Below are 14,518 nucleotides of genomic sequence, written 5' to 3' on the forward strand. Positions count from 1 at the left end.
TCACAAGACTTCAGTGCATTTTAGCTACAGCTTCAAAGTTTCAGCGTTCGGGCTATGAACCTAATGAACACTATGTGCAAAAGCCCTTTCTTCTTCTTTTCTTTCTTTCACAGGACTTCATTGGATTGTAGCTACAGCTTCACATTTTCAGCATTTGGGCTACGAACCTAGTGAACCCTTTGTGACCCACACCGACCTTTGTCCTTGGGGGTATTGATTTATGAAGAACAAATAAAAAGTTATTACTTTCATGAAAAATGGGGTAATGCCATGGAAAGAGATCCCAAGAACATCCTAATCTTCACAGTCCGCCTATAACATCTCGTGACAAAAATAAGATAATATATTTTCATGTGGCATTATATAATTGGTACGAAACGGCGAAATGATAATCTATTATGCATCATAAAAGTATTTATCCTACAAAACCCATTTGAGTCATAAACCTTGATCCAACAAACCAACTGCTGGAATTCCCTCCACGTATCAAACCAAAAGCATCACGCTCCTAGTGACAAGGAAAACACAAGCTTATATGTATAGCAATTTAGCCACCACCTCTTAAACCTTCGACATGAGAAACGCCACCACCACCACCTCTTACACAAGAAATTAAGAGTTAGGCCAACTTATAATTAGAACTATAACTCACAAATGTAATTAGTTAGTCATTTTTCTCAAAAATACAGAAGCTTCATTTCTGTATAAGCTTTCTTTCTAGTTCTTCATCTTTCTCATTCTTCATTGTTCTTTTATTTTAATACTCCGTATTTCTTGTCGCAAGTTTAAGAAAATTTGTAAAAAAATTGCGGTTCAGTGCTTAAAAGCGTTTTAACATATCCATATTCGGCTCCATCAAGATCTTTCGTATAAAATAAACAAATGAGTTATGAAATATCGAATCAACATGTTAAGAGTACTGGGGAACAAATTGTAGTAGAGGAATCCCAGTGGGAAAGCTTAAAGCAAAAACCCAAGGTGCAAAATCCCTCTCTTCTTCTTTTCTTTCTTTCACACGACTTCAGGCGTTTTAGCTACAGCTTCACATTTTCAGCATTTGGGCTATGAACCTAATGAACCCTTTGTGACTCACACCGACCTCTGTCCTTGAGATAGTGATTTATCACGAACAAAAGAATAGTAATTACTTTCATGACAAATGGGGTAATGCCAAGGAAAGAGATCCTAACAGCATTCCCTAATCTTGCCAGGCCACCCCTAAGCCCTACATAAGAGAGAAACTTACACCATTACAATAACATTTCAAGACAATAATATAACGAGAAGTGTAAATTTATCTTCACGTCATATTATATAATTGGTACAAAACGTCTGGGTGGCAGTTTACCTGTGTCATATAAATACTTCTCTCGCAAAACCCATTTGAGTAAAAAAAAGCTTGGAAACAAATCGACGGCTAGAGTTCCCTCCACGTGTCAAGCCAAAAGCATCACGCTCCTGGTGACAAGGAAAAACACAAGTATATATAGCCACCACCTCTTAAACCTTCGACATGAGAAACGCCACCACGACCACCTCTTACACAAGAAATTAATTAGGTCAATTCATAATATGCCCACCCGTTCATCATCATCGTCATCTGACTCGGGAGGCGATCAGAGCCCCGAGCTCCGGTCACCTCTGCTCTCCAATGCAAATAAACCCGCCGGAGAGCCTGAATCAGAGAAACTATGCATCGACGACATGTTACAAAAGTATTGCGGGGAGTTTGGTCCGTACCAAATGAAGCACTTTGTGCTGACCAGCTTGGCTTGGGCTCTGGAGGCCTTCCACACCATGGTCATGATATTTGCAGACCGTGAACCGACTTGGCAGTGTTTGGATGGAGCATCTGGTTCGGGTTGCGATGCCAGGGCGAGGACCGTTTGCGGGCTCGAACCGGGTTCGTGGGAGTGGATCGGCGGTCTTGGAAGCTCGACCGTTGCTGAATGGGGGTTGGTTTGTGAGGAGAAGTATAAGGTTGGGCTGGCTCAGGCCTTGTTCTTCGGCGGCTGTATGATTGGTCAGTTTTCCTACTCTTCCTCTCCCCCTCAAATTAATCTGTTGTTTTGTTAGTTTATAATTTTTAAAAAATCACGGGATAATATAACATATGAGATAAACTTCTACAACTGTGAAAAGTTAAATACGTTTTTGTTCCATCTTGTTTGATAGCGAATTTGTCGATGATAGATGTTTACAGGTGCAAAGAATATAACGAGCACACAAATGGAATATACATTTTTTTTTATATAGATGGTAGAAAAGACTATCAACTCACATAAAATAATCAGTAATGTTGTAACAAAAAAAATTCATGAATTAGGAAGATATAATGAACATTAAGAATATTCCAGACAGTAAATACGGTACAAATAGTTTTATTTTGAATATATGCATGTTGACATTTTAAATGATTAAGCCATTCCATTAGATAGTAGTAATCTGTCTTTGACTAGTTCATGTTTTTCCATTTGTGGATTTGTGTGAGGAAATTAGTCAAATTATTACGACTAACCTATATGACTTAGTCTAACGTATAAATATTTTTGTATTAAAATAAACCAAAAAGCATTACGTGTCTAGTACTTTGCCCCACTTTATCTCCATGCGGATGAAACCCAGATATCTGTAAAAAAATTCCCGTTGTATCTCTCAAACCATGAAAGGATCATGGCTCCTAACTTATAAAAACTCCATTAAAAGCTTATCAAGCAAACCCACTAACTCATAGTCCACAAAATATACAAATTATTCATGGTTCAAGAACATGTATCTAATATCCAAAAATTTCCGAAGGAAAAATTTAGAGAAAAAAAAAGATGTGGTGAGAAACCCATATAAAAATTAATAATTTGGAAAAGAGAGAGACAAATTCAAATTGCCTATTGACCCCCGACTTTTTCAGTTCCAAAATTCAGATCTTGGGTTGTTTCTTTGGTTTACAGATTCAAATCCTAGTTTTGCCCAGTATATTTCGATGGATATATGCAAATCGACAACCATGGTTACCAATTCATAGTGCAAGGGAGAAGAGAACTGAAAATTTTAAATTACAATTTTCTTAAGTTTTGTAACAGTGGAACCCTAGGAGCACTAAATTGAAGCAGATTCACGAGATCGGCGACTCCGGCTAGCATTATCCTTAGATTAATATGTCCAAATTACACTTTTTAATCAGGACTTTAGAAGGCTTGTCTTGTCATCACTATCACTATCACTAGCAGCTAGCAGAATATGACTCTGCGAGAGAACAGAAAAATATAACTAGTTGTAAATATATATATTGTACAACGAACTAATCAATTTTTCTCTCATTCTTTGTACTTATAACAAAACATATCCCATGTTGCCTAGAACACGCACTCAAGTTTGATCTCTTCTCTTTTAGTATATTTTGGATGAATTTGGGTAAAATTATACTCTTTTTAGGTTTAGCATGTATACCACTAACATCATCAATATTAACTCCAACTTAACTACATACTAATATTAGGTGTGAAGTTTTACTATCATATGTCCGATATGAAAATTTATTCTCAAACATAGAATATAAAATTTATTCTATCATTTAATTACATATTATTTTATCATATGTCCGATATGAAAATTTATTCTCAAACATAGAATATAAAACAAAAGCACATATATAAACTAAACTCTTGGAATTAGCTTAAATAATGGAATTAAACGGGAAAATATGAAAAGATTAGACAAAACCAAGGGTTCATATCTAATATGAGGTATTGGCCGATTTCTCACTTGAACTTTTAAGAACCTGCCAATTTTCTCTCTGAACTATAGTTTTAATGGATTCTTTCTCTGTAACTTTTATAATTGGCCAATTTCTCCCCCCTAAATTTTAATTTTAGCTGATTACCCCTGAACTTTTATAATTGGCGAATTCTCCCCCCTCCTCCTCCCTACAATATGTTGTCCATATTAGGGATAAAATTACCCTTTTACATTATAAAACCTAAAATTTAGAGAAAAAATTGGCTAATTATAAAAGTTCAAAAAGTAATAGACTAAAACTAAAGTTCAAGAAGAAAATTAGTCAATTTTAAAATTTCAGAAAGAGTGTATTGACTACAATTAAAGTTCATAAAAGTCGACAACTCGTTACAAGTTGGAGTGAAAAATCAATAATTACGTCCTAGCTGAATTTAACAAACTAAAGAGAGATGCCACTTTTATCTAACGGAGCAAAGATAAGAAGGAAAAACAATGAAAAAGATTCGAGATGGGTTCATGCTTTTCTAAAAGTGAACTCAAATGTCTTGGACAAAGTTCAGACTTTTCCACATACAAAGGCATATCCAAAAATGCAGGCTTTTTTCGAACGAAAAAAACAAAAAGCAAGCTTTTTTCATGTGGAAGGTATATCCAAATGCAGGCTTTTTTCATATAAAGGGTATATCCGTTCAAGCTTACCTGTAAAGCACTTCTTTCGACTTTAACTAAACCCTAGTTTCATGACTCAGTACTATAATCTGATAGTATTTCTTTTCAATTGAAAGTGAGAGGTATTAGGTTCGAATCTTGTGGATGATAAATACGATACCATATTCGGTTATTCATTGTGTGATTTAGCCGAACTCTCCCTCTCTGTAGTGTAAAAATATATCATTAGACTAACAAAAAGAAAAATAAAACCCTAGTTTCGAATGATTATATCTCGCGTAAGTACCTACCCAGTAAAGAAAACAAATATTACTCATTTGACTTTAATTTCCTTTTTCTTCTCTAACAAAACAATATATTTTAATTTACGAAGAAATATTGGAACTTAGACGTAAAGACGAGAGCACACTATCCCATTAACGGGCTAATTCGCCACAAAAAATAATTGGCGACAATGGGGTTACATGATTGAGTTAAAGATGCTTTCAAACTGGTGAAGCCTGCAAATAGCGTAGCGGCAGGCCAATAATTCTAGAGGTAGCATGTATCTGTGTTCCTTTACATGCATGTGTGCAAAGCGTTCCCAAATAACTGGCGATATAGAATAGTATATAGGTCGACATCACATGCCACTATTATTCCTTGGTCAGTAGTAATGCGTTGATCCTATCATAAAATCATAGCTAGTAAGTCATACTAATTCTAGTTATATGCACATGAATCATGTACAATTAGAGCATCAAATGACACCTTCTACTACATTTTAGTAATATTTTTATTCTATTTGTAAGTAAAAGATCTTAAGTTCGAAATTTGTAGATGATAAATTTAGTACCAAATTATGATTTAGCACAATCTTTAATCCTCTAGTATAAATATATCATTGTATTAAAAAAGTAAAAATAAAAAGAAGAAGGAGAAGAGCAACCAAATTGATAGAGGACATTTGGTTAGTGCTCTTTATCATTTTCCAGGTCCATGTTAAGTAATAGGGCCCAAATTTCTCTTTTGGTTCTTTCTTCTGGTTTGATTGTGTTGTACTACTTGTTACTTATTGGGGGTGTGCTATCCACACACCCAATTTTACTTTTCACACACCCCTTGATAATTTATGTATATTGATCTTTTTCAATTCATCCGATCCGACGGCCGAAAATTAAAAAGGCATGTAAGAAGTAAAATGGAGTGTGTGGATATCACACCCCTACTTATTCCTACTTATTGTGTATGTAAATGGTGAATGGTTGTAACAGGTGCCAATATATAGCATTTGGTACATTGTCGATATTACAAACTATTAGTATAATTCAGTCAATGTACCAAATATTGTAAATTAATGTTGGATAATGAACTCTCTTTTTTCTATTATATTTTAACTGGCTACTAAGATTAATATTTACGTATTTTCATTTTAGGTGCGGGAATCTTTGGGCATTTGTCAGACTCGTTTTTAGGAAGAAAAGGCTCCCTAACCGTTGTTTGCATTGTGAATACGATCTTCGGTTGCCTAACAGCATTCTCCCCAAACTACTGGACCTACGTCCTCTTCCGCCTCCTCACCGGCTTCAGCACAGGTGGGGTTGGTCTATGTGCCTTCGTCCTTGCCACTGAACCTGTCGGTCCTACAAAGCGTGGTGCAGCAGGAATGTCCACATTCTACTTCTTCTCAATAGGAATTGCAATCCTCTCTTGTGTTGCGTACGTTTTCCCACAATGGCGCGAGCTCTACATTGTCTCCTCAATCCCATCATTGCTATTCTTGATCGTTGTCCTACCATTTGTCTCTGAGTCCCCAAGGTGGTACCTCATACGAGGAAGAATATCTGAAGCCATGAAACTAATGCGCGTAATTGCAAACTCCAACAAGAACTACCTTCCTGAGGGAGTTGTCCTAACCCTAGACGAAGAAGCAAGCAATGATAATAGTACTACTATTACAAACGAGGATGACCAAACATACAAGGAACTATTGGAGAGCAAAGAAGCAATAAGTGGTTCTCTAATTGATGTGATGAAGTCTCCAGTTACTCGAATTCGGTTATTCCTAGCTGTGGCCATAAATTTCTTGTGCTCGGTTGTGTACTATGGTTTGAGTTTGAACGTTGTCAACCTCGAAACCAACCTCTACATCAATGTGCTACTCAATGCTGTGGCGGAAATGCCAGCTTTCACAATCACAGCAATATTACTGGACAAGTATGGAAGGAAGCCATTGGCAATTGGGACACTATGGTTTAGTGGGGTTTTTTGTTTTCTTGGGAGCTTGGTGGGGAATGTTGGGGTGTGGAAAGTTGTTAGGATGGTGTGCGGGATTTTGGGGATTTTTGGGATGGCGGGGACTTACAATTTGCTTTTTATTTACACCACGGAGTTGTTTCCAACTGTGGTGAGGAATGCAGCGCTTGGATGTGCCACACAAGCCGCACAAATGGGGGCGATTTTGGCCCCGTTTGTGGTGGTTTTGGGCGGGGGTTTGCCGTTTGCAGTGTTTGCCATGTGTGGGGTTGTGGGTGGAATGTTTGCATTTTATTTGCCGGAGACGTTGAATAAGCCTTTGTATGATACGATGACTGGGATGGAGGATGGGGAGGGTGCTTTCAGAAGTGTGTGAATTTGTCACTTCCTGATTATAATAAGCCTGTAAGATTGACATTATATCTTTTTAATTAAGGTTATCAGTACGTAGCATCAATTGTTAATTCGAAGCAAATAGTACTGCTAATGCTCGAATGCATATATTACAGAAACCACACTGCATGTTTTTCACTTATAATTTCAATTTGCTTCTCTTCCGAAGGCAAAAACCTCCCATTGTCAACAGCTTCGCCGCCTACCATCCAGCTGCCAATTACTTAAATTCATATTTTCTTAATTTTGACGACGTATATAAGCGAAGCGACTGCAATCCAGCTGTCCCTGTTGCGAGTACATGCATCGAAAAATGAAGCTTTGCTAAGTATGTAGTTTAATTAATTTTGAGCCTCTCTATTTTATTGTCAATTAATTTTAGGCTATTCTAATAAAACATAAACTAGAGAGACCTCAGTTTCATAACTTTGACAAACCAAACAAGGCTGAATTGGATCAGACACTACTTTTGCCAATTGCCGCCATGCATGTGCATTTTTTTAGTGAAGTGCCTTTTAGCTAGTAGTTGACGATCACAACAACAACAAAGCACCGTCGATCCGTCTATTAGACTCTTCCAACCCTTGGGGCAAAAATATGAATCCTTCCAAATTTAGTCAACAAAAAACCTAATGAACTAGATTATGCTCCATTTCCAACAGATTACGCACTAGACTATGAGTCACTCTGTTAAGTTGAAGGGGTGTTTCATTTGACGATCTGCGGCTGCTCAGCTTATCTATCTCTAATCTTGCAGGCTCAATGAAAATTAAAACGATATATTTATATCCCGCTCTACACTTTCTACGTTAATATAAACAAATATTGCCGGTCCATGATGATATGATATCCAACGGTTTACCATGTATGAACATTTGCATCAACTCCCTAATACTATACACCTTGGACAGACTAAGGTAGTGATGCGATATAGGAAACCTTGTTTCAAGACTGTTGAAAGGTTCTGTATTAATTTTTGGAATATCTTCTTTTGTCATGAAATTTGAAAATTTTCTTTTCTTTTGTTGTCATCGGATTGAATTTGAAATCTCTTACTCTTGAAGAGAATTTTAATTGGAAATTGTTTTTTAAGAGCAATATTCTGCCTTAAATTGTTTTGTTTTTAAGTTTAATATTCTACCTTATTAAAATTATAAACAAAACAATTTCCAGTCCTTGAGTTATGAAAAAAAAAGCCAAATGTAAGTGGATTGGATGAACAATTGGAAACCTAAACAAATAAATGGAAAATATACAAATGTACTATTCGAGTACAATGGTACAATACAAGAAGGCTTTTTAATTGTTACTTCCTAAAGTTCATATAGACACACTCTCATTTCATTATCCCACCTAGTTTCGAGCATGAATAACCGGCTGCTATTGCAAGTCCATCCCATGATATCAAAACATAAAAGGCATCGGAGAGAACGCCGGAATCGCAAATGACGCTCGCCTGAAAAAAATTCCATACAAAATGTATTCGATTTTACAACCAATAATAAGAGAAATGACAACTAATCAATTTAATTTAATTATGTTTCCTGTTTTTGTTTGATTTATTAAATTCCATTATTTGAAACAAAGAGTGAAGTATGTTAGGGAAAAAATGGGAGTGTGGTTAACAATTTTCTAATAACAAAACCAAACACAAATGAAACAACATCGTGGTCTAAAGAAAGCAAAACATCCGATGATTTTACTATTTTGCTATTTACTATATTTTACTATTCACGTACCCGTTATCTTCGTCGTGGCTGCGGACCTGAACTTTTGGTCGATCATGACCGCTCTTCCTCTTCACGGATCTCTCGATCCCAGCCGTTCGATCCACCACCATCGCAGTAACGTTATCCTCGGAAATTGAGCTTAGCGACGGCCTCCAATCGCACGAATTTACCGAGCTCCTGCGCTTTCTGCTGCAGCGTCTCATTCGGCTAGGCGCCCTCACCAGCGACCTCGTCTCCTCAGAAAGCGAAGCTGGCTCGCTGGTGGATGTTGCGGGGCGAGTGGCCCCGCAGCACGAGACGAACTCTAACAAGAACTTCATGGCGTGATTTTGCTGTTACGATGTGCGTTACCTGAGAATTGTGTGAAAGAGGGGCTCGAAATTGTTGAGATTTATGGTTTGTGCCATTGGCGGGATCTCATTTTCGTCTAGGGTTTCAGGCGGAAGAGATAGAAGGTTTTGGGGAGTGGACTTTGTTCCTGGCTCTCCTCTGGTTTTTGTGGGAGAGCGAGGATTTTATAATGCGTTTGGTTTGGGTGGATATGTTGGGATTTATCTGAAGCATGCGATCAGACTGGGCATGGTTTTGTGGGATTATTACAATTGTGCCCCTGTTTTCGACCGTGTAATTTGCATGGAACTAGTTCACTATCATGTCTGCAGCTGGTATTATGATCCAATAGTAAAACCATTTGAACAAAAACTTACATATATTATATTATTAAACAAAAACGTTATCCTAAAAATGAACCTATTTCATATACGTCTTTCTCTTATTTCCAATCATAATGAATTTATGGAATGACATGGTGTGTAGAGTAGTGCATCTCTGTGACTCTGTCTACAAAGAAAATTTGACATTTTCAATTTCATTCAATATACTTTTTATGTAAATTGAATCAATATTCAATGTTCAGTTTGATTCAATATCAACATGATTTGTTATGATAAAAGATTGTGGAAAGAGGAAGTATAGAAAATACATATAAAGAGCCCCATGATTTTGATCCTTATCAATTCAAATCTACTTCTTAATTATCAAATAATTTTTTAATGGGTAAGATATGCAAGTAAAAACGTATTTTATAGCGCAAGTGGTAGGGGCGTGCAAGGGACAAAAAAAGGGCATAAAAGAGAGTTTCCATGTTTTTTTTTTTTGGTTAAACAACAAATTTTGTTATATTAGATGTTAAATTAGATACTGACGGGGTTTGAACCGTCGCTGTCATGCAAGGGCTCAATACTTTTCCACCACTGTGGTAAAGGGTTGGATTTGTTAGGACTAATGGCATGTGTTTTGATGAATGAAATTGTAAGAAATGAGTGTCATTCTTATTTATGCATTTACAAACTACTCTTTTTTTTCTTTAAACAAACGATATCATCTACACTAAAGGAGTAGGGGTGAGCTTAACCTCACAATGACTAGTAATAAGATGGTTCAAATTCGTTTTTTATGAATATTAAACTTAAAACCTTTTACCTACAAGTAAAAATGAATGTCTCTCACTTAAGTTGGCCGCCTCAATGGATTCTCCTTATAGCCGCCCTAGCCACGTCGTACCATTAACATAATAATATGTGGGACATTTTATTTTTCATGTTGAAGGGCATGCTTATTCTTAAATGACACAAGGCAATTAACTCTTTAAATACTTCGTGCAATCACTTAAAAACAACACCGTAAAACATAAAAAAATTAAAAAAAAATTAACGATCGCCCAACTATGATTGTATAAAGGTTCCATCACGTCAGCTTTTCAATTTATTAAATTTTGTATATTTAGAATGTGAACGTCAGAAAGAAAAGGAAGAGGATTCTATCCGGATTCATTTTGTTGGAATCTTAGGGATCTTCACATCTTAGTCGTTTATCGTATATCGTACGGTTACTTTTTATCAGATACTATTTGTATTTAATTTTAAATAAAAAAAAGTCAAATGATTTATAGCCTCACAATACACGATGGATGACTAAGATGTGAGAATCCTTAAGATACTCACAAAGTGGATCCGAATGGGATCTAATTCCGTCAGAAAGTGACTTGTAAGTGCCACTTTTCTTATTCAAAATATGTATCACTTATTTTCTAAAAAATAAAATAAAATAAAATTGTGTCACTTTTTATATGGTTGATACGTAATTACAAATTGCTTTGATGTGGTTCGCAGTCCTGGACTTCTCTGGTGGGTAATCAAGTTATGACAAAGGTATGGAATGGCTCTTATGGATTTATTCTTAAACTAGCAAAACGGCAACACTGCCCTTAGCTAGCCTGCATTTATTTTATTGCACTAATTCATCCACATTAATTCACCAAAAACTAAGCTACTCATTTTCGTATTTTATATTCAATTTATCCTTTAGCAAAATTTGTAATTCTTCTAAACTCCTGCTCAGAAATTATTTGTGCACACACGCTTTTTCAGCTTCCACTCAACCGTTTTATACGACGACTAGCATTCATGCACGCGCTTACGCACGTGCAGAAGGTACTTTTTAAATCACGACGTGATACGTGCGACTTATACGTTTTAAATTTTATATGCGCAAATTGACAAAAGGAAAGTCAAAAATTTGAAGTAAATGAATAATTTTAGATCATGATAGAAGAAACCCCTCATAAACCAATTAAAGCAGCTGAATTCACATAATAAAATCGGTCTCTATAGAATTTATATTAAGAATAAAGAAAATAATATTTAATAAACAATTGATTGAATCACATTATTGCTAACCTATTGTGAGGCTAAGCCCACCTCATTTTCCCTTAGTGTAGATAACATCATTTATTTAAAAAATAATTATTATTATTTTGAAAATTAATTTAATCACATTATTATCCGTATGCAAAAGACCTTTGATAACTTATTTAATCACATTGTTATCTGCATGCAAAAAACCTTTTGTATTATTTTCTCTCTTCCCACTTATATTTATATTATATTTTATAATAATCAAATTACCAAATTACCCCTACATTATTTGATATATTATATTAGGTTGCTTTTGGATTTTTTTAGTTGAGCGGCAATTTTGGCCTAATAATTTTTGCCGGCATGCGTGAGCCTCCGGCTTTCTATTATATAGATACCACCGATATAATTGTTTTATGCTACAAAAAAAAAATTAAAAATTAAAGTCTAAACATAAAACGTAATAAGTTAAACAAGAAGACACCATCCCCCAGGATAACACACCACTTATGACTTTTTAAAATTCTACCAATAATATTACTTGGTGCATAGCTTACCAAAACCTAAATTAAAAAAGCATTAAACATGCCCCAAAGAAAGGGCGACAAATTAATCAAATTTATGTCAATAGATGGCATTTTTATTCAAGAACCTCACCCACAAAAATACCCAATTATCCTACAAGCCCCATCTGATTATTGTCACGTATTAATATTTTCAACAAATTCTTAAACTCCTCTAAATTATATAATGGAGTAATGGACTAAGTACTCCCAACACGACAAGGGGCAATTTTTTTAATTCCAGGCCTTTGTGGATCCTTTGATTACGTAGTTCAGCTGATAATCAGGCTGCCGTCGTTCCCGCGGGAGGAGTGAACCAACCAATAGTGTTCGTGAATGGACCTATCTCTCCTTCCCCAATCACCCGTTTTGATAGCTTTTGCCCCAACCCCAACCTTTTAGTGTCATTCCAAATTGGCCTTAACATTTTTAAACATTTCAAACAAACATCTAACCTATTGAAAATGTCACATTCGTTAGACCCCAATTTAATTTCTATTAAATTAACTAGGCCAATCACAGATTCACAGCTTTCAAGATTAGCACAGAGGTTGGGATGGAGTTTCGGTGATAGATTGAGCTTGGAGGTGGCAGGGGCTCAATATTTCCCGATCTTCATTTTGTCTTTCATTTTATTTGTGAATTTGTTTTGTTTTTTGTTTTTTCATCTTCGTGTCGTTTTTTAAGTTATTTTTATTATTATTTGTGTCACGGTAAGTTAAAAAGTGAGATCCATTGTTGCCACACGTATATTTAACAAAAAAAATATCTGGACTTAACGAATATGACATTTTCAATAGGTTGGGTACTTGTTTCGAATATTTCAAAAGCTTAAGACCAATTTGGAATGACACTAAATCGTTGAAAAGGTTTAGGTACTTAATCCTTATAAAATAAATAAATAAATTCAATCTAAATTTCCTAACTAATTAAATTGATGGGTCATAATCTTTGACGTCGTATTACCACATAACAAAAGGTTACTCGCAGTGCTTTGCCTACGGGGATAAACAACTTGTTGGCCAACTTTTGCTCCATCCACTACAATCTAACTACAATCTAACAAATACACTACACGTTTTGTGTATATTAATAACAAGGCGAATTGGATCAATCAACAAAACGTGCCACATTGAACTTGTTATTTATAGAAATGCCTAGCAGCCTGGCAATGAGTTATTTTCATTTATTTCTTAGACCTAATTCTATGATTTTAGTTCCGCAATACTTTTCTTTATTTTGGAAGAGGTTTCGACTTTTGTTTTGACTCTAAAACCCCTCCTCTTACATTATTATTTACAATTGTCCAATAATATTATGAGTTGCATCCATAAGATAAGACCCGTATCAGTCAAGGATAGCCCGACACAATGCGAGCGACTAATGCAAGCATTCCTCGTTTTGAACCACATAAAAGGGTGAATGGTGAACAATATGCACCTTTCTCAACAATCCAAATTCATTTCCACCACAATTTTGATTCTAGCAAACGAAATAGTAGTTTATCGGTGGCTCTTAGACAGAGTAGGATTCTCTTTCCTTCTATTTTCCTCCCATTTTCTTTCCTCCTCTCACACTTCTCATTTTCTCTCTCTCTAGAAACTTAATATAAGATGTTAACGTGACTTAACCGTAACCGTTCAAAAAGAAGAGGAGAAAAACAGAGAAAAAAAAAAAGAGGGAAGAGAATCCTACTTCATCTTAGACTTCACTCATTTAATCCCAACTTTCTACCAGAAAATTCTTTCTTTCTGCTAAATATCATTTTTGAAAGAAAGCCACAATTCAAGCATCTCCTGTCCCCAAAAATGCTTGCTGCGTAGCTGCTGAGAAAAAAAAACGAGGACGCATCTAATACCGTCTTCTCATTCCCCCTCTAATTTCCATCCAACCAAAAAATGATTTGTTTGTCCTAATTCGATGACGAGGCATTAACTTCAAAATATCCAATGTCTGGTCACTTTCGCGGCCATAAATTTTCTCCGGTTGCTTCGATCACAAGGCGGTGCTCGACGGCCATTGGGGCATGTCACGAAATTGTGTGAATGCTATTGGCCGATTGAGGCCACACCTCCTGCACTAGTGTAGTTAATGGCAGGAGAAACCATCAAAGACTGAGTTTGTACTGTTCCAGCTAAATTCATATGCATCTAGCCACCATATGTATGCGTCTACCAAAAGTCCAAAACACACAAAGCTTAAAGAATTGCCAGATCATACAGATACGACACTGAATTACCCTACAAACTTGCAACTGGAAAACCATAGAAAATGAGGATTTCTTTCGGATAATCAGGTCGACCAATCGCTACATACCAAACGATCCCAACGAGACAAGGCGGGACACACACCACGAAAGCCGACTTGATGGAAGCTAACATGGTTAGGATGACCTAATTAAGAAACTTGGCATCGATGAGAAACACAAGAGGGACCAGTACCGACTTTAGGCCTAATGGCAACAATTAATCAATAGCCCCAAGGATAATTATAACGA

General features: G+C 36.0%; 2 protein-coding genes and 1 long non-coding RNA gene across 3 annotated transcripts; 1 reads left to right on the plus strand and 2 right to left on the minus strand.

Annotated features, from left to right (window-relative positions):
- Positions 1-924: 924 nt before the first annotated feature.
- LOC139194506 (uncharacterized) lies at positions 925-1,534 on the minus strand. Its single transcript, XR_011579438.1, has 2 exons — positions 1,349-1,534; positions 925-1,225 (listed from the first exon to the last, which is right to left on the minus strand). It is a non-coding gene; the product is annotated as an uncharacterized lncRNA (long non-coding RNA).
- LOC103429477 (organic cation/carnitine transporter 4) lies at positions 1,516-7,096 on the plus strand. The gene is made up of 2 exons (XM_008367630.4): positions 1,516-2,023; positions 5,820-7,096. The coding sequence occupies exons 1-2, from the start codon at positions 1,573-1,575 to the stop codon at positions 7,013-7,015; spliced, it is 1,647 nt and encodes a 548-aa protein (XP_008365852.1). The 5' UTR covers positions 1,516-1,572; the 3' UTR covers positions 7,016-7,096.
- Positions 7,097-8,219: 1,123 nt separating this feature from the next.
- Positions 8,220-9,284, minus strand: LOC103429487 (uncharacterized). Its single transcript, XM_008367639.3, has 2 exons — positions 8,772-9,284; positions 8,220-8,488 (listed from the first exon to the last, which is right to left on the minus strand). Exons 1-2 carry the CDS (start codon positions 9,080-9,082, stop codon positions 8,437-8,439), a joined length of 363 nt encoding a protein of 120 aa, XP_008365861.1. The 5' UTR covers positions 9,083-9,284; the 3' UTR covers positions 8,220-8,436.
- Between the last annotated feature and the right edge of the window lie 5,234 nt (positions 9,285-14,518).

This window comes from Malus domestica, chromosome 03 (assembly GCF_042453785.1).
Source record: "Malus domestica chromosome 03, GDT2T_hap1".
NCBI classification, from domain to species: domain Eukaryota; kingdom Viridiplantae; phylum Streptophyta; class Magnoliopsida; order Rosales; family Rosaceae; genus Malus; species Malus domestica.

What these genes read in the sequence shown, in the direction of transcription:
- LOC103429477 (XM_008367630.4), top strand. Translation starts at nt 1,573, where the DNA reads ATGCCCACCCGTTCATCATCATCGTCATCTGACTCGGGAGGCGATCAG. An exon ending in CTTCGGCGGCTGTATGATTG is followed by an intron (nt 2,024 to 5,819) that starts GTCAGTTTTCCT and finishes TTTTCATTTTAG; the next exon opens with GTGCGGGAATCTTTGGGCAT.
- LOC103429487 (XM_008367639.3), bottom strand. Translation starts at nt 9,082, where the DNA reads ATGAAGTTCTTGTTAGAGTTCGTCTCGTGCTGCGGGGCCACTCGCCCC. An exon ending in AGCCACGACGAAGATAACGG is followed by an intron (nt 8,489 to 8,771) that starts GTACGTGAATAG and finishes AATTTTTTTCAG; the next exon opens with GCGAGCGTCATTTGCGATTC.